Consider the following 24,660-nt stretch of genomic DNA (forward strand, 5'->3'; position numbering starts at 1 on the left):
AAGCAGTGGCATTCTCTCCCTGAAACATTGCAATGGAACCGTAAGGAGTGGGCTGCTGAATGGTGAATCTTGCCATTGTATTGAATCAATGAACAAAAGTAATTTGGTTACAATAAAGGAGATCTTTCCCCCGGATAAAATAGACCCACAGGGATGATTTTTTCATGTAACGCCACAAAGCTTTACATCTAGTTGTAGGACACAGGGGCAGTGTTGGAGCAGGAGGGGAAGTAAGACCAGAACAGCAGGTCGTACTTTATGTCCTTGCATCCTACTTAATGCAAGGATTCAAAATTCACTTTTGTTCAGTGTTCTCAGGCAAATAATCACATATGTGATCATAGGACTAGAGGCAGTTCTTCTATGCAACTTCTCATCGTTCTTCCTTAAAACTTAATCTAGTTTTGCCAAAAGTTGGTGTTTATGTCAGCATTAATGTTTTCCTAAGACTCTTATAATTGCTGAAGTAAATAGTTTATATATGCTGTGGGTTGGGTTTTTTTTCATGTTATAGTTAGCAGCATTATATAAAACTGTCTCAAAGTGATGAAAGCTCAGAGCAGCACCAAGCAGAGCACAGCTGTACCTGCCTGCGATTGTTATGTGACTGCACCAGCACACAGGGAACCCAAGTGGCCAGCTTTGTGGCTGTGAATGCTGCTATGACAAGATTTCCTGGACAAATTTGCAAAATATACAAGATAAAATGTTTACTGAGCACTTTGGAGAACTGTTAACAATTGCTAATGTTGTTAAGCTGCAAACAAATGCAGCTTTACTTTTCACCCATCTCTGAGATAATAATGTTTCCTTCCCACTCATGTTTGCTGGGTGGTGTTGGGTGGTGTTTCCCAGAGCACAGTGTGGATGTGATACTGCAATCCTCCTCTTAATGCAATCCTCCTCTTAATTAACCCAATGGAGAGCTCTGCTGAAAAGCATCACCCTGCAGGGAGCTTGGTATTAGAGCACTTCTGCACTAAAGAGAATCCCAAATATGACAAGGAATTGGTTCAGTCCCTCAGCCTGGGGCAGCCTCCTGTGCTTTCACTGCATTGTCTTGGTTTATCCCCTCCTTACTTGCTGGGAGCTTGCTTTTCCCAGCCTGGCTTTGTCTGGTTGAGTCTGGGGGCTTATGCAGCGATGGGGACAACTTGAGCACCCCAAAGCCTATCTCAGATGACAAGCCACAGCTCATGGGTCTTCCTGGCTGCCAGTTCTGGTGTCTGGAACACAGAAGACTGAAAGCATTACTTTTTACCTCAAACCAGAGGCAAACAGAATTGCAAAACAGTGAAGAGCTCCAAAACTGTCCAAAAATATCTGTCACCACCCACACAGCACTGTGAAGTGTGCCAGATCTCCCCCCAAAGCTAAATCTGGCCAGAGTTTGTCTTATCTGTCTACTGTGATACTTCTAAGGAAGCCTTACACACCTTGGGCACGATTAGGGTGGGGGTGAGCTGCGTCTGCCATGGCTGAGGATGCAGCTGTGCTCTGGGGTTAGGAAGAAGACTCATGGTGGAAAGCACAACCTACAACAGGCAGTGAAAGTTAACAGGGTTAAACTGAGCTCCTTGACACTCCCCTACAAGAGCAACATGTTTCACAATAAAAGCACTAGGAGACTTTCTGTTTTATTGGAATGCAAAATACGGTCCTAATGAAAAGGCGATGGTTCACAGAACAGGGCTGAATAGCAGCAGTTCATTTCAGAAAGTGTAGCCCAGGCTGAGCATCCTTCTGCCTGTACACTCCCTCGAGTTAGCAAGTTTGCCTTAGAATTTTTTCATGTGATGATTGCAGATTAAAGGTACACTGAATCTCCCATCCATCAGAGCACCCCCTTGGCTTATCACCAGTTACTCACAAGGGCTGAAGTTTATTCAGGCGAAAACAGAAGCAAGGGAAGAGGCTCAGCACTGATAATCTAAGCTGCAGACAAACTGGTGTTCAGGGCTATGCCTTGTCCACATTTATCACATTAATTGGTAGATCATAAACATGTCTCTGCACAGTCTTGGATTAATTCCCACAGGAGACAACATCCTGGATAAACTGGATTAAGTAAAACCAGATTAGTACAGTTGTAGGCTACTGAATGTTTCTTTCAGCCTGCCCTGCAGATGCTGCATGTAACACTTTGGGTCCTTCACTGAGGTAAAGCGGTTGGTGGGGTGATGCTGGTTCATGCCAGAGGAGAATCCCATGCCATTCCTGTTTACCTCACATGAAGTGTCATATAGCAATCAGACTGTACCAGGTTAAAATACATTTGAACATGCAAAACATCGGACTAAGGGCAGGGTGGCCCTTCTTCCCTGGGCCAGGAGGACTTGCAGACTTGTTTCATATAGTGCATCCAATCAGGACACATCAGCCTACACTTGGAGGTTGTAAAGGACAACACAGGCCTTGGGTCCCATGCGAGTTTTACAGGACAAGCCTATGAGTGAGGAAAATCTGCTGAAACACCAGAGGGACAAAGGCTGTGGGCTCATCCTGGAGGGCAGTAGTCTGCTCAGTGTGTGTCTGAAGCAGAGGGTTTGGTTACCTTCCCAGTCTGCCTCCCTCAGTCAGGTATATGGCATCGGGGCACAACAACACCAACCTTCTATCATGTCAGCTCACTCAGCTGGTTTACTGGGGAGGAAATAAATTTTGGGCACCGCCACATCACCGCCCAAGCTCTGCTCTGGGGTTGCTCAGGGACACTAATTGTGAAAGAGGCTGTTGCTCTTCTGCTGTGTAATTATACACCACACAGTCCAAGCCTCAATAAAGTCCTGCATAAACTCTTTTTGGTTCTTTACTGAAGGGAGACTCAGCCTTGGATTAAACAAGCCTCCCAGCAGTAAAATCCATATGCTGAGCAGGGGATGGGTGCTGCTGCTCTTGCAGGAGGTCAGGTGCTTGGTGTGTCTGTTGCTTTTAGTTTCTGCACCCCCAGGTCCCTTTTCCCATAGCAGTTAAATGTTGTGTTTGCAGAGGAGTGAGGAGAGTTAGCAGCTTTTTGATTATGCTGTAGAAGCAGCATAGGAGGGAAGATGCTGTCTTCTGTGCTGGTTGTGTTTTAGAAGCAGCTGACGACTGCTGGCACATTGATTTCAGCAAAGAGAGTGTTGTTATCCTCACTATCAGGGCTCTCCAGAGCATGACGAAAGCCTTGCTGAAAGATGGTCCTTCTGCTGGTGAACCCCAGGCCTCGGACTGTGAGGATGGCCATGATGTGCTCCTTCCTGCAGAAAGCAAGCAATACCAAAGCTAGCCCACAGGTCAGTGACCATCATATCATGGCAAGGTGCCAGGTAGGTGTGCCCTTGCTGTGCTGGAAAACAGTGTAGTGTAAACACCATCACCAGGATGGGGTCTATATCCTCCAGAGGTACCAGTAAGCACTGGCTTAGGGGTGCATGCTTAAGGGAATTCCTTCTGTCTCCTCCCACGCATGACATCCTTTGTAAGAATTCCCAAGAGGCTGCAGACCTTTTATTTAATGATTATTTTGAGTTAAATAATGGAAGTGCTAATATTTAGGAAGCTGACAGGCATTAATTAGATTACAGCTAGGAAAGTGAACTTAGAAACATACCCTGTTCTAGTAATCTCGGTATATACCTTTCCAGGAGCTCAGGGGAAGAATTAACAAAGGCATGAACAGGAAGCCATGCAGAACTAGCTGGCTCCGCCTAATTTTCCAAAGTTAATTGTTAAAAATATTACTCAATAATGGAAAGCCAGGAAATGGATCAACCAAGAGGACAAGCCTTGAAACCTGGCTTGAGCCTAAGGCTAATGATGAAAAAGTACCAGAAATCTCAGCCTTCTAAATGATTTTTCTGCCTGGAAAATTGTTTTCAAATAGCTAATTCTGATTAGTCCTCATTTTATATTCCCATTCTTCCCAGAATGGGCACTGCCTCCTTTTCAGCATACTGTCATTAAGGGATTTGTTTGTGGAGCAGATGCATTTGCTGAGGAAGTTACTTAGGATCAGATGGCCTTTTTCAAATCCAGGTCCTAAATTTTCCAACTCAGGTAAGTTCAAGATAGCTCATTTTTTTCCTCTGAATATTTGAGGATCCACTTCAGTGTTTTGAGCTATTTGTTAAATTTAAGGTTTAAACTGATTGCATAAATATCATCCCGCAGGAACTGTGCAACCCAGTACAAGCATTTTGGGTCTTTTTTCAGAAATATCTCTGTTGAAATGCATTTTCCTGCAAGCTGTACTACTAATGATTCTCCTCAACTGTTGCTGGAAAAGCTACAGAAAAGGAGATAGATGGCTTATGATATGCAGTTGCCCATCCACAGACAGAGCTAGTTAATTGATTTGTTTACTTTTCCAGTAGTATTAAATTTTGCAGATGCTGCTTTGGAACAGCAAATGGAAAGTACAAAACAAAGAATTTACAATTTGTTCCAAGACTTAGTGGTTGTGCTGAGCCACTTTCAGAAACTGCAGATGAACTGTGTCAATGTCTATAGCAATTGGAGGCCTGATCCTGGGAACAGGGGACAAAGCATTTGCTTCAGAGCTGGAGCCAGGAAGTTGGTGAGCTGTGCAAATGCTGCCAAAAGTAACCTGGAGCTTCAAAGTGCTACAAAATTGATTTGGAGTGAAAAACAAAAAGGCGTTTGAGGTTACTTGTGTGTATCATGAGATCCATCAGACAGGGGAAAAGGGAAAGGACACAGCCACCAGAAAGAGAAATAACATGGGATTCCCCCTGCTTGCAGGCAGCTTGGCCTCTACATGTTCTACCAGCAGGAGGAAGATGCTGAAGAGCATGGATGAAGGACAGGGCAAGAAGCTGCTATTGCGATGGAGCCCAGCTCTCGGCAGTTGTGCATGACTCCATCTTCTGCTATTTCTCCTACCTGATGTCTGGGTAATCCTCAGCCAGTTCCTTGATATACTCCTTGATCCTGTCTTTTCTCTTCTCCCCAATGATTTTGGCAATGTGACTTATAGCGGGAAGGAGCCAGCTGGAGTCAGAGCCCTGTGAGCAAGAAGTTGCAGCAAGACGTTTGTGGGAATGCCTTTATGACCACAGAGAGGAACCTGCCTCACCAGGCAAAAACCCCAGTGGGATTTAGCAGCCCCTACACCTGATCTTCTGCAAAACCCAGTGAGTTGAACTTTGGCTTCCCTGAAAATCCCAGCCCAATATTATCTAGCCACAAAACACATAACTGTTCTACTCTACCCTATCCCATCCTATTAATTTTTTCTCCCCATCACATTCCATATACAAGCTGTGCTGGGATGGACTCTCACTGGTATCACCTCCATGAGCTGCACCCAAGACACAGATCCTTCAGAGATAAGTGGCATCTCATGGCCCAGTAAAACACGAACAATGTGTCACAGGATGAGTGTGGTCCTACAGCATGAGAACACCCTGCAAGAAGTTTAGAGATCAGGGAACCATGCTCAGAGTAACCTTGGGGATAGAAATCCACATGGTAAACCTACACTGAGCACCTTATTTCTCCTGTTTAATGCATTTTAACATTTCTGGGGACTTGCCTTCCCTGAGACCCTGCCATACTAGTTCCTAGGGGCCAAAGTAAGGACATTGCACCTATGGGAATAGGGCAGCTGGGGATGCCAGGAGGGAGCTGACATACATGATAGATGAGAGCATTATTAAGAATTTTGGCTTCCTCATTTATCCTTTGGCTCACTTGCTGCCGTTTCTCTCCATTCATTTTCTTCTTGGGTTTGATGATCTGCGCAATGTACTCCCTCACCACATACTTATGAACATGGCATAGAAGTTCCTGTTTTAAAGAAACAAGTATAATTTTTTTTTTATTATTCCATAGATCTTTTGCAAGGCCATGGCATCGAGTAAGAGAGGGTAGGGGAATCCTCAGGTCTTTAACTGCAGCTGAGGTTGTACAGGAAATGTTCACAGCCCCACACCTGGCACAGAGCTGAGCCAGTGCCCATGGGAACACTACAGAAATACTCTTTACACTAAAATAGCCATGATTATATGTTGGCAATCTGGCTCCTAGGTATTAACAGGAGATATTTAAGATTGTTTTAGAAATAGGTTTTGATGGTGCTTGCAGATTTTAAATATAAAGCTGTTATATATCCATTTATTTCTGCATATTTTTATATGCATAGGAGCATATACAAATGTGTTTACGATTCATGAAGTTACAATGTTCAGTGCTAATGCTCACCATGCATTTTGTTTCTCTTAAAATTAATTAGTTCCCACATTTAACCCACAGAAAGGAAAGACGTTGCATATTCTCATGTGGATGTTGGATGAGAGCTGAACTCCTCCATTCCAGCAGTACCCATGGTTCTAAACAGCCCCTGCTTCTGCAAAGAAGGCTGCAGGTTGGGCCACAACCTGCAATAGATAGCAGTGCCCCACAGTGTCACTGTGCCCAGCACAGGAACAGTCACATACCTGTCCCAGGGGCTGCCTTGTGTGCTGCAGGTGCTCTGAGAACTGTGAGACTGCTGCTGTCAGTGAGGTTGGCTTCTCTCTTGCCAAAGTCCAGTCCTTGGTTAGGATTTTCTTGAGGAGTGGCTGAAAAAAGACCAATTCACTAGGATCATTGGGAACATTCAGACTAGTTGGTTCTCTAACTAGATACAAGCAAGTGGGAGATGCTTTGGGATGTAATCTGGACATTCATCCTATGCTCTTATTTCAGGCTCAGGGATTTTTTCATTCAAAAGCCCAAATGATTTTGTGATGCCAGGCATCTCCTTGCTCATTATCATTCCCATATGACTTAACAATCTGCCCAGCTTTTCATGGGGAGTGAACCACAGATATGCCTGCACAAGGAACGACAGCAAGCCCTTGCTCAACTGATTGTAGGGGCTATCTGCACTCCTGTATGTCTGCAAGGTCCCACTGGGATTATACTTCTGCTCATTGCTCTGATATGGCAGTGGGGAGATGGTGGCTGGGAGCATCCTGCACCTAATGCATCGTGGTGAGTGATGCTATTGGTATCACCTGCTCTGGGTACAAGGTGCTCTGAACAAATGTGCCCAGAAGACTTTTTCCCTTGCCCTGGAATTAATTTAATTCCACACTGAAACACAGAAATATCTGCTAGAGGATTCTGGTGGAACCCAAAAGAGATTCCCCTATGGGACAAGTTTAACAAATCCCTTCTCTAGCACATCCCCATTGTCCCTTTTTTCCACTTGGCACTCAGGATCTCTGTCTTCAGTCTCCTGCCTGTGCTGCTGGCCATCTCATTCCCAATTATTTCCACCCCGCTGTGCTCACAGCCTGCTAGAGGACTGTTTAGAAATGCTGTGCCTCAGCAGCTCTCAGTTCTCACGGCATTTCAGCTCTCTTGCTCAATGCCTTGGCTTGGCTCCTTCCTCGCCTGCCCTAATGCTCAGAAACAAATGCTGTAGTCATTGGAAAGTCCCCTTGGTCAAGCAGGCTTGGCTTTGGTCAGGGGCTTCTTGTTGCGTCTGCCTTGGTTTCTGAAAGTTCTGCTTGGTAATTTAGAAAGTGATTTAGAATGAGTGAAAAGTAATGTCACTAAAGACCTTATTTTCCCCATCTCCCATTATTTCACTCAGAGCCAATGGCTCCCAGCCAGCTGAGAGAAGAAGGCTCATCTACAGCACCTATGAAGCACAACCTACATCACAGCATCATGCCTTTTAGGCTTCTTAACATGAGTTTGCCCAGAGAAGCAGACACGAGAGCCCTATCATTCTCATGGTGAAAGAGTCGATCTTTCTTTACTGTGGGAACAGACTGGAAAAAATCACTTTGACCAGGAACTATCCTGCTGTCTGAAGAGGCCACGATGTATCTTTTAGGCAGAGGCTGGTAAACCATGATAGTAAATCTCTGAATAAATGAGAGTAAAATAAAGTTCTGACAAATTCAGACTTTTCTTTTAGGAAAAAAAATGAAGCCCTGTCAGTGTTGCCCTGCTGAATTCCCAGGACTTCACTATGGGTAAAGTTCCTCCTGCTGCTTTGACCAAGAAGCTGGAAACTACTGAATACCCTTTTTGTTTAGTTGCTGTACCATTGTTATAGTGAAAAACTCCCCAAATACTGGAAGTGTCACTCTGAGTAATGAAAGATCTGTACATTGAGCATGATGTGCTTTGGAGAGAGGACAGTGTCATTTGCACTACAATTATGTCTAGTTGGCAAATGAAGAAAAGGGCAACGGCCCTCAGCTTATGCATTGGTCCTGCCCATACCACTTAATTTAGGGAATGATGTGGCTCAGACTTACCTGGGTTTTTGTTCTTAATTTATTTAAAAATTCATTTCTGAAGTTCTTAGTCAGAGCTGCCAAAATCTTTTGCAGTTCTTCAGTGTTGACCTTAAACACTGTTTCTAAAGCTGACCTAAAGAGAGAGGAACACTGGGGGGTTAGTGTTTAGGTATAAGCTATTACACCTGCCTAAGCATTTCAGCCAGATCACTATCTTGGGCATTTTTTCAGCTTCTGTAACTCCAGTACTTCCTTTTGGGAACTCATAAGGGGTCAAAATACTGAACTGTTTTGCACAATCCAATTTAATCACAAATGAGTAACTGTACTTAAAAAATGCCTGTTTCCTCATCAGATAGAACAATTCAAACATTCAGAACAATTACTCAATTGTTACCTTCTCACTTGAGCTACACTTAGGTGAAATGATCTCCAGATATTTGAGAAAGCACTGAGGTGTTACGGTGGGAAAAGCTGTCAGCCTTCCTACTGGGGCCACACTGACTCCTTCCATGCAGCAAACTGGCATAGTAAACTACAGAGGTGGAGGAAATCTGTGGAGGTTTTGAAGGAAAATGTGTGATTCTGGAAGGCTATGTGATGTCTTTTGAGAAAGAAGGTATAAGTTCTGAGAAGTTAAAGAAATATGCATAGAATCTGGGGGCATTGGAAGCTCCTGTCTTTCTTCTCTCTGTCATTGTCTTGGTGCAATATGCTTCAAAGAATCATAGAATGGTTTGGGTTGTAAGGGTCTTTTAAGAACATATATTTCCAACCTCCTGCTATAAGTAGGGATACCTCCCACTAGACCAGGTTGCTCACAGCCCCATCCAGCCTGGCCTTGAATGTTTCCAGGGAAGGGGCATTTTCAGCCTCACTGGGCAACCTGCACCAGTGTCTCACCACCTTCACAGTAAAGAATTGCTTCCTAATATCTAGTCTAAATCTACTCTCTTCCTGTTCAAAGCCATTTCCCCTTGTCCTGTCACTACATGCCCTTATAAAAAGTCTCTCCCCAACTTTTCTGTAGGCCACACTGGAAGGTTGCTGTAAGATCTCCCTGGAGCCTCCTTCAAGGCTGAAGAGCACAAACTCTCTTTCCACAGGGGAAGTGCTCCAGCCTTCTGGATCATCTATATGGCCCTCTTCTGGACCTGCTCCAACTGCTCCGTGTCCTTCATGTGCTGGGGGCCTCAGAACTGGATGCAGTACTCCAGGTGGGATCTCACAAGAGCAGAATCACCTATCTCAACATGCTGTTCATACTTCTTTTGATGCAACTCAAGGTTGGCCTTCTGGGCTGTAAGAACCAGGGTGGTACCACCAAAATACTTGCGATCCTGTGCACACCCTGGATGTGCCATGTCCACTGTGGGGTCTCGGAGCTCACCAGGTTGTTTCAATGTCTGAGATTGCCCAGACAGGGATTTCATAGAAAACCAACCAAAATGGGGAGAATAGGAGCCCCATCTCTGGGGACCCAACAGATGGGCTGTCTGGGGCCCCAGGTTCTGATGTTGGACTACACGCAGCCCAGCAACTGCCAGTACCTGCCAGCCCCGTGCTCCCTGCTGGCTTTCCTTGGTGCCAGGTGGGGAAACTGGAGGGAACGGGGCGAGGCAGCGGAGAGCATCGCTGGGGACGCCGTGCCACCTAGAGCCCGCCTGGCGATAGTGTCAGTTTGTTTGCAGGTTGTGCTTTCGCAGGATTTTCTCCAGCCTAACGCCGAAATTAGCAGTCAGGCTGGGTTTGTGTTACTACTTTTCAGAGTACTAAAAAAAATATGTAAAAAAATAAAATATGTACGTATAAAAAAAAAAGCAATCTTCCTCTAGGCTAGAAAGGCAGGCTGTAAATGAGTCGAACAGGAAAGCACCAGATTCATCCCTGCTTTTCTCTTCACCCTTCTGCCCGAGTGAGCTGACTTTGCATCCACATCTCTTAGCGAACATCCCCCCCATGAGGTGGACAATGGGCGAGTGGCAGAGCTACCAGCTCCCGTGCCCAGGCTGGAGAAAGGCATTAGCCTAGGGCACTGCAGCACAGCTCCCATAAATCCAATGCATCCCTGCATCTCCAGCCTGTCCTGTGATACCTCTTGGGCATCCTTTCAGGCTGACCCTATCCTGGCACCTCTTCATCCTTCCTCTTCATCCCACCCCTACACGGAGAGGGGACGAGGACTTACAAGAGGTCATAGAAGCTGTTGATGTAGGCAGCAAAGTAGGGTGCAAACATGGGGCTGTCATGGACTGTGTACCACTCCAGGAACTTCTCCCCGAACCTGCAGGAGAAACACAGGGGATGCTGCTGGCAATGGGAGCCAATCAAGCAACAGAGCATTGTTCACATTATGTATATGGGATGTCAGGAGGCACTGTTTGCTGGCCCAATCTCTCCTCTGCTTGTATGGACTATTTTTCAGTTGTCTTAACACTTGTGTGCATTAGAGGGGAATACATAGCAGGTAATTACTGGTTTGGAGTATGCTTGCCTGAATGTGTAAGCAGCACAGATTTGGAGAAATTCCAAGGATCTCTTTACATAAGAGTTCCCGGGTGAAATCCTTGACTTTTCCTGGCTCTGAGAGAGGCTTAGATACACGTACTTGTCTACCTGCACAGCAATACCTTTGGCTTTTGGAGAAGTGCAGGTTGTGCCTTCCTAGGCACATTTTACAAACAGAAGCTGAACAAGGCAGCATACCAGGGCTAGGAACCCAACTCCTGGGCTCTGACACCCAGGTCCTCATAGCAGAGGAGGCTGCAGGCTGGGGCAGGCATCACATGGGCTTGCCCAGGCTCCATTCCTTTGGCAGCCCTAAGCAAGCTACTCAGAGCAGCATCAATACTTGCTCATTGTGTTTGTTTATGAAAAAGCTTGAGTTTCAGTGAGCCTTTCATCTGGGAGTCTTTGCTGCCCTGGCTTGCACTTTACATCAATATAAGTACTGCATTTCTTCTATAAAACCAGGCAAACTCAAAGGCAATAACTGTTTTGAACTGCTCTGCTCACTCAAGATATCAGAAACAAGTTCGGATATGAGAGTTTAAAAGAGAAAGCATTGCATTTAGCATATTCTGAACACCTGCCATGCCCCAAGTTCACAGTCTAAGGAGGCAACACTTGCTCTCTCCCACATGCACTTCGGCAAAGCGTCTATTAGCAAACTACCCACTCAGCACCTGCCGGAGGTGTGAAACTCTAAAGGTTAATGCAAAATTATTTTTAGTCTCACTCAGAGTTGATTCATGCTGAACGTCCTTTCTTTTCCACTTCAGTGAGTAGCTATGGCCTCTCTGAAATGCAGCCTTCCCAGAATGGAGGGGTATGCAGAGTGCTGCTGAGGGGCTGGGGTGGTTATTTGCCAGCCCAAACCTTCCTCGGGGAAATACCCAGGATACCTCAAGATCTGGGGACATAACTCAGGGTCTACACCCAAGAAGAAAAATGTAATTTCAACCATAGATCACTTGTTATTCTGAACCTGGGATAATTTGCCCATGGTCTCATCAGCTGTGTGTAGGGTAAGACACAAACGAATAATACCAAATAGCATAGTTAGTCAAAAATAGATAGCATATCTTAGATTAACCAGATGGTAAAGAGACAATCAGTAATGAGAAGAACCTGCTTCCAAAGATCAAGGCTTGCAAAGGAAACTCCCCAAGAGAGAGATCTCCAATTAGGGATCCTTCCCTGGCAGTGGTCAGCCTTGAAATGGGGTCTAGGAGAGGTGGATGGACATGTAGGTGATGTTTGGGGTAAGCAGCCTTTGGGGATGGAATTCTGTAGATGCTGCTTGCTGATGGTTGCTGCCACCAGTGACGTGTGTCCAATGCAGCAAATGTCTTAGGCAGATGGGCCTACAGTCCTTTTCCAGGCTTCTTCCTGGAGCTTTGGCCTCAAATTCTGGGACTCACAAGAGTCCCATCTGGGTCTGTTTATGACTCCCTCCAAGTTGTTTGTAGCTTGCTGGGCTCCCAGGTGCAGACCTATGCCTGCTCTGAGCCAGCATTCAGCCCCTTGTTTTTTACCAACTCAGAAAGAAATGCACCGCATGGAGCAGGTATGACCTTGGTATGAATTCACGCATCTCAGCCAGGCACAACTGAAGTGTTTTTTCTTCCAGGCTTTTGCTGATGGTTCCAGATAACTTCGTGTTCTCCCCGATGATCTAGAAAATGGGAAGGAAAAGCTCCAGTGAATGGGACAGATGCAACACAACGCCTGGTAAACCAAGCCATGCCCCCTCTCTGTTCCAGCCCTTCCTGATTCCCATTGCCTTGTCTTTGCCTTCCTCAACAGAGTTCAGCTGCATCCCACCCATCTGCTGATCCAGCTCGGATCTGCCTTCCCAGCGATCAGCAAACATGCGGTAGTATTCCATGGAAATGAGTCACGGTAGCAGCCAACTCTTCAATTTTCTTTCTTTCTTTCTCTCTCTGTTTCTCTATTTCTCTCTCCCACTTTTATTTTGTTATTATTATTTAATTGAAATGACTAAACTCTATTTAAAAAGAGGGAAATGAATCCAACCCCCTCTGTATTTATTACCCTATGGGCCCTAGAGCTAGCAGGAGCTTTTGTTTTTTTCATGCTGTTTAAATTGAAGTGGCTGTCGCTGCCTACAAACCTGTGTGGCAGTTGCCGCCCTGGGACAAAGTCGCTCTTTCAGCAAAGAGATTTTTCTAACAACCCTTTTCTTTCTGCCTTTCTTTTCCCCCTCTTTCTTTTTCCTAATCAAAGAGATGTAAGGACTTTTAAATCAGTTGCCTATTATGTTGCTGCCACAATTGACAGCAGGTTTAATTTGCAGCTAGAAGGCAAGAGGCAGAGTTAAAAGTTGTAATAAACGGCATTTTCTGCTCTAATGTATTCTGTGAGTGCGTGACTCACATCCATTATGGCAGCACCGGGAGGCACCACCATGCACCCCGTGCTGTGCCCGTGCTCACTAAGTACCGTCTGAATGTCAAAGGAAATCGAGGACTGGTACAGGTTATCCTTCACTTCTGGAGGAATTTCATTCTTCCACTTTTCCGTCTCTTCCATACTGAGGATCCTTCCAAAATATCCCTTGATTGTATCCTAAATGGTAAACATGGGAAGGAAGAATGCATATCAGAAGATAAAGCCAAGCATGGGTGAAGCAGCTGCTGGATAAGTGGGGATAGGCAGGGCTGGGGCTCATCCCACCAGGGTAGTGGCGATGGAGGGGACCAACATGGTGCGACTCTCAAGCCTTGTACTCCCCAGAACACCTCCCTCCCTCACTTTGGCTCCCCTCAATGTCTGCTTTTGCAGGAGACAAATGAGTACTCCCAGCACAGAGCTACCATGTGACGTTTTACTTTATCAGCACACGTGAGATGCACTTGAGCTGTGCACAGAGATAAGCAAGTCTTGGTCCAGAACCTTTCAGGCTGTACAGGAAGGATCTCAGGAAAAACCTGGAGGTGCCTGGGACAATGTACTCCCAAATTGAGATGCAGTGATTCCCTTGTCAGGAAGATGCACGTTATTTCTTTGCAGGAAAGGTATTTAAACCTCCAGATCATTTACTTAAGCAGCAGGGTTTTCTTGGAAAAAATCCCGACTGCCTGCACTAGTGGTAGCTCAGTCAGCTGTTTTACTGCTCAGTGCAAAGTCCACCAACACGTTAGGCACAAAGTCAGGGTGAAGGATCACACCAGTCCTTTCTGGTTCACAGCACATGCGTAAATGCTCAGTCCTGGCTGATAAATCAGCCTTGTTGCTGGTGAAACAAAAGGGATCTTACCAAAAACAACAATTCAGTTGGTCCCTTGAGCTCACCTTGAGAAAAATCTTGAAATGAAACCTATTTCAGAAAAGATTTGTAAGAAAAGAAAATGTCTGAGTCCACCAAAGAATAGTACAAGAGTGTCAGCTAAGGATGGCAGAAGGACATCTGCCACAGAGGCAAGCAGCTGAAGCACAGAGAGGTCCTCTTCTGGGGACATACCCAAAGTTGTATACGGTTCAGCATGGTTCAGCCATGCTGGAGGAGCTCACATGCTCTAAAGCCAGCAGCTAACATTTCTTTATGTTTAACTCTGCAATGCCTTTCCTGCAACACAGCTCGGCAGTGTGTCCCCACCATACTTTGTGGGTCTGGTACCACCATGACATCATCCAGGTCCAGGGCTGGATTTAGGTGGTCTGCTTTGGTTCCAGCATTGTGAAGGATACTTTTGCTGTTGACTAAAGGATTTTTCTTGAGTGGTGCTGAGAGGACTCAACACCATGGTACATCATGAAGGGGGGTTGTAAGAAAGAAGGGGGCAGACTCTTTAGCAGGGTCTGTTGTGTAAGGAAAAGGGGAAATTATTTCAAACTAAAAGAGAGGAGATTTAGACTGGATATGAGGTAGAAGTTTTTTTTCAATAAGGGTGGTGAAGCACTGGGATATGTTGCTCAGAGAGGTGGTAGATGACCCATCCCTGAAGACAGCCAAGGTCAGGCTGGGTGAGGCTCTGAGCATCCGATGAAGGTATAGGTGTTCTTGTTCATTGCAGGGGAGTCGGACTGCATGGCCTTTAAGGGTCCCTTGCAACTCAAACAATTCTACGATTCCATAATGGTACATCAATGAGAAACCTCCGCCTGGGAGGCCGGGGTCCCCATTCCCTCCCAATAGGCACATAGATTCAAAGGAAAGGACCTTACCTTTAAAGAAGTGATGTAATCATTTTCCAGTCTATCCCAGTCTGCTGTTGTTAGCAGTGGGGACAGGTTTTCTGCCTGCACTTCTGGTTTGAGATCAGAGTGACCGAGAAGGAGTTCACTGGAAAGATTCAAAGGAACAAATTATGCTGCCTCGGAGCATGAGTAAACCAATGGAATATTCATGTAGCATGAACTGCGTAATTATTAAGCTGTGAGAAATATACTTAAAGCTTAAATTGTGATGCTTGTTTTCAAGCTTTAACAAGAAAATTCTCCTTGCTATTCAAAATTCTAATTATTCAAAATCAAAATGATCTAAGGTTCCAGCCCACCTTAGAAATCATGAGACTTCTGAGTTGTTTCGACACGAGAAGTGCTATGAGAATTTACATTTTTAAATAAACAACATGAAGCTGATTCATTTGCTTATGGTCCTTTATGGCTTATGAAGCTGATTGTATGAAATGCCTTTCAGGGCATTTCCTGCAGCAGTGTGCTGATGTCCCTGGCTGGTGCTGCATTGTGGCAAACATCAGCCTGTTCTTTTTTGCTGTGGATTACCCATAGGAAAGGGAGATGACAGAGCAGGGCTGGCTGTGAGGGACAGCATTTAGGAAGCCTGCGTGTGCCTGCAACATGGGCAGTCGCAGCACTGCGTGTCCGCTGCACATGGTGGCAGTGGGTGGACATTAAGCTACAGCAGCTGAGTTCAAAGTGCAACAGATGACGCATGTCTCCTCTGCTTGCCTCCATCTGCAGTGCTAAGGAGGCAGGGCAGCTGGGGCAGGGGAAGGGAAGCAGTGCCTGCCTTCCTGTGTGGCAAGAAACCTGTTATTAGCCTGTGCAACTGAGCGTGCTGCCCCTGTGATCTGCCAGCAGACCACACTGCATCTTTCACCATTATAAATGCGGAGAGGAAGAGGAAAATATTCATGAACTTGGTTAATGCGGGGCATAAATTACAAGCAACCACTGGTTAGCAAGGAAGAAAGAGGTAAAGGCATGATCTTACATGCTGCCTGCTCACTTGCTTGACCACTGAAAAGTGACTCCTGTAGCCAAATTGCTGGGCACAGAGCTGGATTTGGATCCAAGGCAAACGAGGACTGTACTGTACAAGGTCACACCACAGCATGGTGACTGCTCAGCAGAAAAATCTCAGCCTGCTGATAGTGAACTGGAGTCAATATTCCTGTGGTCATGGTTCAGGTTTCCCAGAGAGGGATACTGGGGCACTGGCACTCTTTAAATCCCAGTGCACTGCATGACATTATGATGTGGAATACCGATGAAAACCATGAAATTATGACACTGGCCCAGCTGCTGCAGGAATCTGCTGCTCCTTCACAAGGACACAAAGGAAATAAGCAACAACTCTCTGCTATGACTGAGAGGTTTGGCTCAAATTTGCATTGAAGAAGCCTATTCCCTTCTCTTTCTTTTTTCATTTGTTTGAGCGGTAGCACTAATGAGCTTGGGCCAGGCTATCCCTCCTAATTTGGGATGGGTCCAAAAGGGGATGAAGTTCTTTTAGAATGAGAAAGTGAGGTGGAAACCATCCAACACAGCAAAATGATTGCAAGCAGTGTTCGAAACAGCTGCAAGATCTTTCCATCAAGTTAGAGAAATGTGGTGAGGACACTGTACTGGCGTGCAGAACTTGGCTGCTGACCCTCACTTCTTCCCCCACCTCCCTCAAACATCTTTCCCATAGCAGTCCTGCCCAAATAGCCAGTGCCATCCTGCTGAAAGGGTTACACACATCGTCATGCTCACCACACCATAAACAAGATCTTAGGAGCAAATGGAAAACAAATGGGAAATGTCTCCACAGCCTTGGAGACAGCCAAGATCAGACTGTATGGGGCTCTGAGCACCTGACGGAGCTGTAGGTGTCCCAGTTCATTGCAGGGGTATTGAACTAGTTGACCTTTAAGGGTCTCAACTCAAATGATTCCATGATTCTTTGTTTTAATGTGTCTAATTCTGCATGGTGATGTCTTGGCAACTCCTCAAGGTGGCTGTGACCTCTGAGCATAGAGGTAACATGGATTATTTCCAAATGCATCACAGTTTTATTTAAATAGGAAGAAGGCCGAGTTCCCCCACAGGTCCTTTCCTGTGCCTGGAAAAGTCACTGAGCAGCCACTGGACCTGGCAAAACATTCCCAGAAAGGGAGGAGATTTATCAGAGCTGCAATGCAGCTCTTGAAGGAGGTGCTTCCTGATGTGTGAAAACAGTAATTTGAAGAGGGAAGAGGAACCAGAGAAACTGAGCTGTGTGAGAAGCAGTGGGTGCTTCATCCTCAAACTTTTGTCCCCACCTATTAGTAGACTAGTTATCTGGCTCTACTGAATAAGCAATTATGCGTCTACTTGCTTAGGAAACTGAAAATAACTGTGTTTTGAAGCTTCCTGGCAGTCTGTCATTCTGGAAGGAGGCTGAGATGTATGGTGAAGGCAGCAGCTTACCTGTGGTAAGTGTTGGCCACCCAGTCAAGTAAGGAGTAGAGCTCATTGAGCTCCAATGGTCTCTGGGAGAGATCTTGCACGTGTGAGGTGATGGCACTGTGAAAAGCCTCCACATACACTTTGCACACCTGGTACTCCTCTGGATAGCACTTTTTTACTGATGATTTGATTTTCAGTAAGTCTTTGAGCAGGTATTTCTGGAGAAAAATTAAGTGGAGATCAAGCCAGGCTTTCTCTTCTTCCTTTGATGCCATGGGTATGTTCAGAACTCTCTTTCTAGTGCTCTCAATAACAGCTTTCCTCCACTCTTCCCTCCACTTTCTTGGTGCTCCAAGCAAGTCTGATCCAGAAGCAGCAGCACTGCTTGTATTAGGATGAGCTGCCTCTTCATGGGCAATTAATGTCGCCAGGGAGGTCAGTGTAGCCTCCTCCACTGTGTGATGCTCCAGTGTTCCCACCACAATGGACTGAATCACGCTCGTGATAGAGCTGTAAAGTAAATCCACATCCTTGGTTTTCCTCAAAAGCTCCTGGGGGTTATCCTTGTATTTGTCTGCATCCCGTTCTGCTATAGTCTCATCTTCCATGTATTTGATGCTTGCAAATGCTTCCAGAAGTTGCTTTTTCTGAATAAGTTCATTGATTTCCATTACTGCAGAAAGAAGAGGAGAAAGGGGGTGGGACACACAGGTGTTAGGTGATGGACAGGCCAGTAGAAAGACACGATATCCCACAGGAAGATGTGCAGAACTGCTCTGAGCAGGCACTTACTGCCATGTCAGAACCATACCTCTAAACTGCTGGTTTCAGATACAGGAAATACCACAAAAACTGATCATAGTCTTGCAGGTGAAACTCAAGCAGTGGCTAACAAGGCTGCAGTGGGATCTCAGGCTGTGTAAGACTGCCCCTGGCTCTTCTAATTTGAAGCCGAAGTGGGACTGGCAGCAGGGACAGTTCTCGATATAGAGTCCCAGCAGGATTCTTATTAGCAGAGATACTCTTCTTTCCCACAATATCGAGACTCTGGCCTGGGGGATGATCCTGATATTTTGGGAACATTGCAGTTAAGATGTAACCTTAGGCTAAATCAGGGCTCCCCTCCTGTCCTGATTTTGTGTTTTCCACAATATATGTTTTCCTGAAAGATATCCCTGACTGCCATCATGGCTAAACTGGCTCCTGCATTTCTGAGGCCCAAGCTTTGGGTGTCCAACCTTTCAGCTTGCCTGGGCTGCACTGAGTGAACAGGAATTGTCTTGTTCTGCATACAAATGAATGTCTGATTGCAGACATTTCCATTTGAAAATTTACAGGTAATGTATTTATGTTGACAGAAAATGGAAATATATATATGCAAAAAATAATGATATTTTGGGAAAATTATTTTGAGGAACTTATTCTCAAATTCCTTTAACAAAAACAGAAAGCGTGGCTGCATATTTTTCCCTGTTCACAGGACTGTAGTTAGCCAGTGTATCAAAATGCATGAAATTATTTGCCGGAACTCGAGCTTGCCATAATTTAAGTTTCATTTCAAGTGCTGTTATGGCCTGAAGCATGGCACAGATGAGTTGATTTTCACCTTGAAAATGCATGTTTAACTCATTTAAATTAGCGGTCAAATCTATCAAAAATTTGTGAGCCATTTTTAGTCTTCACATTCTGGCACCAATTTTCCTTTTGATTTCATAAAACGCTTAACATTTCTATTAATTTTTTAAATTCCTCTTTTTACCAGCCATCACTGGGGCACCTTCAGTAGCTATGCCACATATGTTGACAAAAGAAAATCACTTTAAACGCTGGCTATCCTGTGTCTAACACAGTGAAAAATGCCCCTCATCCACTCCAGACATTTAGGAGGAAATGGAAAAACACAAAGTATGTTTGGTATGTGAAGCTCACACTCCTGGAGCCCTTGCAGGTTCCGGTGACTTGGCCATTCACCGTAGGTATATCAGATGCCAGGCACTGCCTCTCACCAGCAACATGTTGTCCCAGAACTGTAGGGCCTGGGTGGCTTGGGGAGGTGTGTGCACTAGGAGGGACATCCTAAAATGCAGATACTTTCTCCTGGAGCTCAGGTCTTGTCTGGCTTTTCCACACCTCCTTGCCATAAGTACGGACTGATGTCAGTCGGGGCTGGAGAAAAAGCCTCAAGTACTGCGACCCTCAAAGCACCTGAGGTCTACTGAGTTTCCCACTTCTTTCTCCAAACTGAGCTTGAGTAAGAACTGCAGTCTATTTGCCACTAATGCAAGGGGTTTTTGCTGTGGGCTGCAGAGATCCGAGAGCACTGCTGAGGTGCTGCTGGAAGTTCTCACCACATCCAGCATTGTAACAGGTGCTCTGAACAGGAGATCCTGCTGTGATACTGGGCACAGGGTGAATTTTAAAGAGCAGGAGGGTAAAGGTATTATTTAGACATGAATGGCTACTGCTTCTGCTGTGCACATACATGAAGTGATAGGGAAAAATTAGAGAGCACTCTAAGAAGAGATGAAGGACTGGCTCATAACCCATAATTTATGCCCCATGGCCCTTCTGCACACAGATTTTATAACAAATGCATAAAATAACCTGTGCAGAGTGAAAGTAGCTGTATGAAGACAGAAATACACTAAGTAACCGAACTACTGATGCAGCATATAATGCATGGAACCTGGAGGAGTGCCTATAAGTAGCTACAGCTACTTCTGGGCTCAGAAGGGTGGACGATTGTGCTAATTAACTTAGTCTCCACTAGATAAATTAATATAAAACCTGTGTTTGCACAAGATCTTGCAGTGAGAGACTAAAGGAATACATTCTGTTCTGTTTAGCAAAGTGAGAAAACACCATTTAATCATCATCGAGGATAATTATTCAGGGAGGTGATATTGGGTGCTAAATGAATCTTTAATTTAGCAATACAAGATCAGCCAGCTGGTAGCTGGAGGAAGACAACTGAAAGGCAATTAACCATTGTGCAGCTTAATGGTGCACATGGTGGAGTCTCTATCACTTCCCATATTTATCTCAGCATAGGATGTTTTTCTGACAGAGCTGCTTTAGTCTAGGCCAGTCTTGAGTTGTTGGGCACAGGCCTGGTTTTACATCTGAAGTTCCTAAGCCTGTATATTGCAGGACACAAGGAGGCTTTCTGGTACAATTTCCCATAACTCCTACTCCATGACCTTCTGAGAACAGACTGGCAAAGCGTATGAGATAGGCCCAGATCCAGCTTGCCAACCTCACAACTTATCAGTGCAAAGCAGAATATAACTTTATGGTTACAACTGTGAAAGAACTTCAGCCCTTCCACCTGGTCACCATGACATCTGATGCAGTATACCAAGAATTTCTACCAAGAAATTTGGGCTGAGGAGGGATCAAGCTATATTGACCACTTCAGTCTAGCTCCTGGATGCACCACTGTACCTTGGCCTTGAAAAAGTGGAGGAGAACAGTGCACAAACAAAGAGCAAAGTCACCATAGTTCACACCTGAGGAGCTGAAATTTTGCTAAGACAGGTCTAAGACCTATCTATCTAACGCTGACTAAGCACATAAGAGTAACACTTATTTCTGAAGTAGTCTGTGCTCAGCAACAGTGGAAACTTTTTGAACCTGTGACTGTTGTTGACTGGCATTTCACATGGCCAGTCACATGTGCCTATAACCCAATTTTTTTTTATTTTATAACCTTACTTAATGGGGCCATTTATCAAAGCTTTGCAGTAACCTATCAAGTGCAGTCTAAGAGCTACAGAGCAGAAATTGTCCACAGAGCAATGCAGGCAATAGAATGAATAGGAATAGCCCACATTGCACTTTTGGATGCTGTCAGACAAACACTTCCCAAACTGTGCTCAGCAGATTGGTGACTGATACGGATGGTGTATGCTGCACCCACTGACATGTGAACTGACAGACAGATGTGTTGATTATAAGAAGGCAACCAATATGGTTAAACTATGGTAGTGGGGGCCACAGAGCATCCTGCCCAGTGGTAGGTGGCCTGCCCAGGCTGAACCAGGTAACACCCCAATTAATTTGTGCAAGGGTCATGACAGTTGTCTCTACCACATAATGGGATGATAGTTTCCTTAGCATCTTTGTTGAGCCAAAGACTTCTAAAGTTAAACTGCTTGAGGGTTGCATGTATTTCACCTACCTGAAAGAGGTTTTCCTTCAGTGAGCTCTGCTTCTCTTTTATCAGCAATCTCTTCCAAACCATCAGGGATTTCAGTTTTGTTCTCCTCAGAGCTCTTGGGGAATTGAAAAGAACGCAGTCTTCTTCTCCAGATGCCAGTGCCTTCCTGTTCTTTCTCACTCTTTCGTTTTGATTTCCGGATGCTTAGCATTGTTTTAATACCTCTTTCAAGAAATCCTGTGTTCTCATCATTCAAAGTTGGGCTGCCCAGTTCTGAAGCAACCTCCATCTTTTCCTTCTCCATACCATGCGTTGCAGAGTTTGGTTCTGAGGCTGATCTAGTTAGATATACCTTCGTATTTGTACTCGTCTTTCAACAGAGGTCTTTCCAAAAAGGTTGTTGGTAATCACTGAAGTGAAGGAAAACACAAAGTGAGATGAGAGTATTATAATGAGCTATTACTGCATTTCCAAAAGACTGAAAATCTGGTCCACTTCTTTTCTGTGCCCCATCCAAGGACAGAGCATGTTGTTTCAGCCTGACATCCAAAACGGTGTCTTTATCCTCCTTGTGCATGTGCTGCTCTGTTTTTAGTTCTGGAAAGCTCTACCTAACTCCTTAAATGAGGCAAATGGCAGCTAGTTGCCCAGCACCAAGGAATTGCTGAATGTCAAGGATCCAAAGTTTGTTAAACATATAATTTTTGGCTGGCAACAAAGCATGTTTTTACCTCCCCTCTTATAGGTGCATTTCCAACCCTGTTGGCTGAATGTCAGCAAGGTATTCTCACTTTTTGATGCAGACATGGCAGCTGTGGGTCTTGCTGCTGCTCCTGCCCTGCTCAGGCCCCAGCTGGTTGCTGCTGGATTCCCAGGGTGATTGGTCCCTGCAGCCTTCCTGACCCTCCCTGGCTGTCAGCTTGCCAGCCAGCATGACCCAGTCACAGTGATGCTGTTCATTGCAGTGGTATCAGGATGGGCAATGGCATGTTTCCCCACAGCAGGCTCAAGGCAGCTCAGCAATCAGTTTAAATCATTAGAAACAGCAACTCCTGGAGGTCACTCTGGCCTGTCTCATTTCTGCTCACAGGAGACAGAGATTGCAACATTCTTATGGCCAACAGATGTACTAGGATCTTGCAAATACATCTCAGCCTTACCTGGCCATATTTTCACTCCCCTGTGTAAAATTATTTCACAGGTTATGAGCTGCAAGTACTGCACCCTCCCATGGGTGGTCTGAGCTCATGATACAGCAGGGCTCTTTCCTGGAGGAAATTCTTAACTGGCAAGGTAAGAGGGAGGGTCAGCAGGGAGGAGATCGAAGGCTGAAAACCTGCCTTGTAGGCTGGCTATGATGATGTGCAGTAGGGAGACAGGGCAAGAGGAAACCACAGGCAAGGGAAAGGAGGCATACGAACCCTGGCACTGATCCTGTCTGCTGAAACAATCCAGCTGTGGTCCAGGAGAATGGAGAGCAGCTTCATGAAGGAGTCTGGAGAGGTGTGGTTGTGTCGGTGGTCAGGCTGCCAGCAGGGCAGGCATTGTGATCGGTCACCTGGCTCACTCACAGCAGCACCTGTGTTGTCTGAGGGGCTGTCCCATGCACGGGGCTTCCTGCCATCCTCCTCTGCCTTCTGGAAAAGCACAGATGGAAGCAGAAGAAAGGTCCGGACCCTCCTGCCTAGCACCTCTGGCAGCTTTACCCGTTTGCTCTGCAGGAGCAAAACCTGAGCTGTGTTTCACTTTCGCTGTGACTTGTGCAGTTAAAAGAAACAAAGATGAGGAAGAGAAATGCTGGATGAGCTCCAGATATGGTTAATATTTCCTCTAGGATGAGGCTGGTGAGGCAGGCTCTGTGCTGGGGGTGAGACAAGGGGCTCAGGCAGCTGATATTTATGGGGCAGCAGAGGGAGAAGCAACCGGGAACCTGGTCCTGCCCTGTGTGGGGTGAAGTCCCCTGAGGTTTGGGGGTTAGGGCTCAAGTGCAGCCCAGAGCTGATGCATGGACATGGCTCCGTTTCACCTTGTGCTGCCCCTTCTGGAGGTCACAAGCGGCCCGATCTGAGTAATGATTGATAGGTACATGTGAGGGACCAGGAGAACCTTGCCTGAGGCCACGCATTTGTACACTCAACCCATTGTTCCTTTCCTTGCTTCGGGAACTAATATCCATGGGGTTGCTGGCCCTGGATTCTTCCATCCCAGCAGCTTTTGGGCACACTGAAGGGAGCTCAAAGCAAAGCAGCTAGGATGTAAAACTATCAAGAGTGTCCAGAGGAGGTCTACAAAATTGGGTAAGTGTTTGGAGAGCAAGGTGTGTGAGGAGCACCTGAGGTCCCTTGGTTTGTTCTGCCCAGAGCAGAGGTGCAGAGGGGACAGCTCATGGTAGCTGCTGCTCCTCACAGGGAGCAGAGAGCAGCTCTGAGCTCTGTTCTCTGTGACAACAAGAAGGCCCAGGGAACAGCATGGAGCTGTGTCAGGAGAGGGGCTGCTGGGGGTCAGGGAAAGGCTCTGCCCCAGAGGGCTGTGGGCATGGAACAGGCATGGCCCTGAACTGCTGGAGTTCATGGAGTGCTGGGACAGTGCTCTCAGTCATAGGGTTTGGATTTGGTGATTGAGCTGTGGGGTTGGACTTAATGATCCTTATGGGTCCATTCCAACTTGAGATATTCTGTGGTTCTATCAACATTCTGGTGTCTGGGAGGTTTTAATGATGTTGAACAGAGAAGGCAGGCTGGTGGCAGGATGCCTGGTGAGAAAGCTTGATCTAAGATTTGGGTGCAGGAGGTCCTGCCTGGAATCCCCCTCATCCACACAGCCCAGTGCTGAGCTTCTCATCCTCAGCCACTTCTGAGCCAGCTTTCAGCAGGAGGCAGCCCTGTCAGGCTGGGGAGGGTTGCGATGGGCAGCACTTCTCCTCTGGCAGGCTGACAATGGGGGCAAAGGTAGAGAGCTCTTTAATCAACACATTCCAGGGCGTGGAAAGCCCCTTCTTACACAAAGTCCAAATAAACATATTTCCATTCAGGTTGGTCATTTCCTCCTCTGCCAGACATTTACAGGGAGTTGATTTGCACAGGCATGTTGGCTCTGTTCCACCTGCTCACAGACCCT

General features: G+C 45.9%; 2 protein-coding genes across 4 annotated transcripts in view; one reads left to right on the forward strand and one right to left on the reverse strand.

Annotated features, from left to right (window-relative positions):
* The window catches only part of XRCC3 (X-ray repair cross complementing 3), a 421,446-nt gene that overhangs the window by 343,992 nt on the left and 52,794 nt on the right, over window positions 1-24,660 (forward strand). The window lies entirely within an intron of this gene.
* EXOC3L4 (exocyst complex component 3 like 4) lies at window positions 1,630-23,318 on the reverse strand. Of its 3 annotated transcripts, none has more exons than XM_065750098.1 (12): window positions 22,965-23,318; window positions 21,565-21,953; window positions 17,406-18,057; window positions 14,934-15,051; window positions 13,209-13,334; window positions 12,320-12,420; window positions 10,432-10,527; window positions 8,262-8,376; window positions 6,441-6,563; window positions 5,638-5,790; window positions 4,885-5,006; window positions 1,630-3,239 (listed from the first exon to the last, which is right to left on the reverse strand). In XM_065750098.1, the coding sequence occupies exons 2-12, from the start codon at window positions 21,845-21,847 to the stop codon at window positions 3,074-3,076; spliced, it is 2,055 nt and encodes a 684-aa protein (XP_065606170.1). In that variant the 5' UTR covers window positions 21,848-21,953; window positions 22,965-23,318; the 3' UTR covers window positions 1,630-3,073. The 3 variants fall into 3 exon arrangements, with proteins under 3 accessions (XP_065606170.1, XP_065606154.1, XP_065606162.1); XM_065750082.1 differs by having other exon boundaries at window positions 13,143-13,334; XM_065750090.1 differs by having other exon boundaries at window positions 13,143-13,334; window positions 22,884-23,318.

The sequence above is a fragment of the Cyrtonyx montezumae genome, unplaced genomic scaffold, assembly GCF_038088225.1.
Source record: "Cyrtonyx montezumae isolate F1298 unplaced genomic scaffold, pur_monq_1.0 scaffold_10, whole genome shotgun sequence".
NCBI lineage: Eukaryota > Metazoa > Chordata > Aves > Galliformes > Odontophoridae > Cyrtonyx > Cyrtonyx montezumae.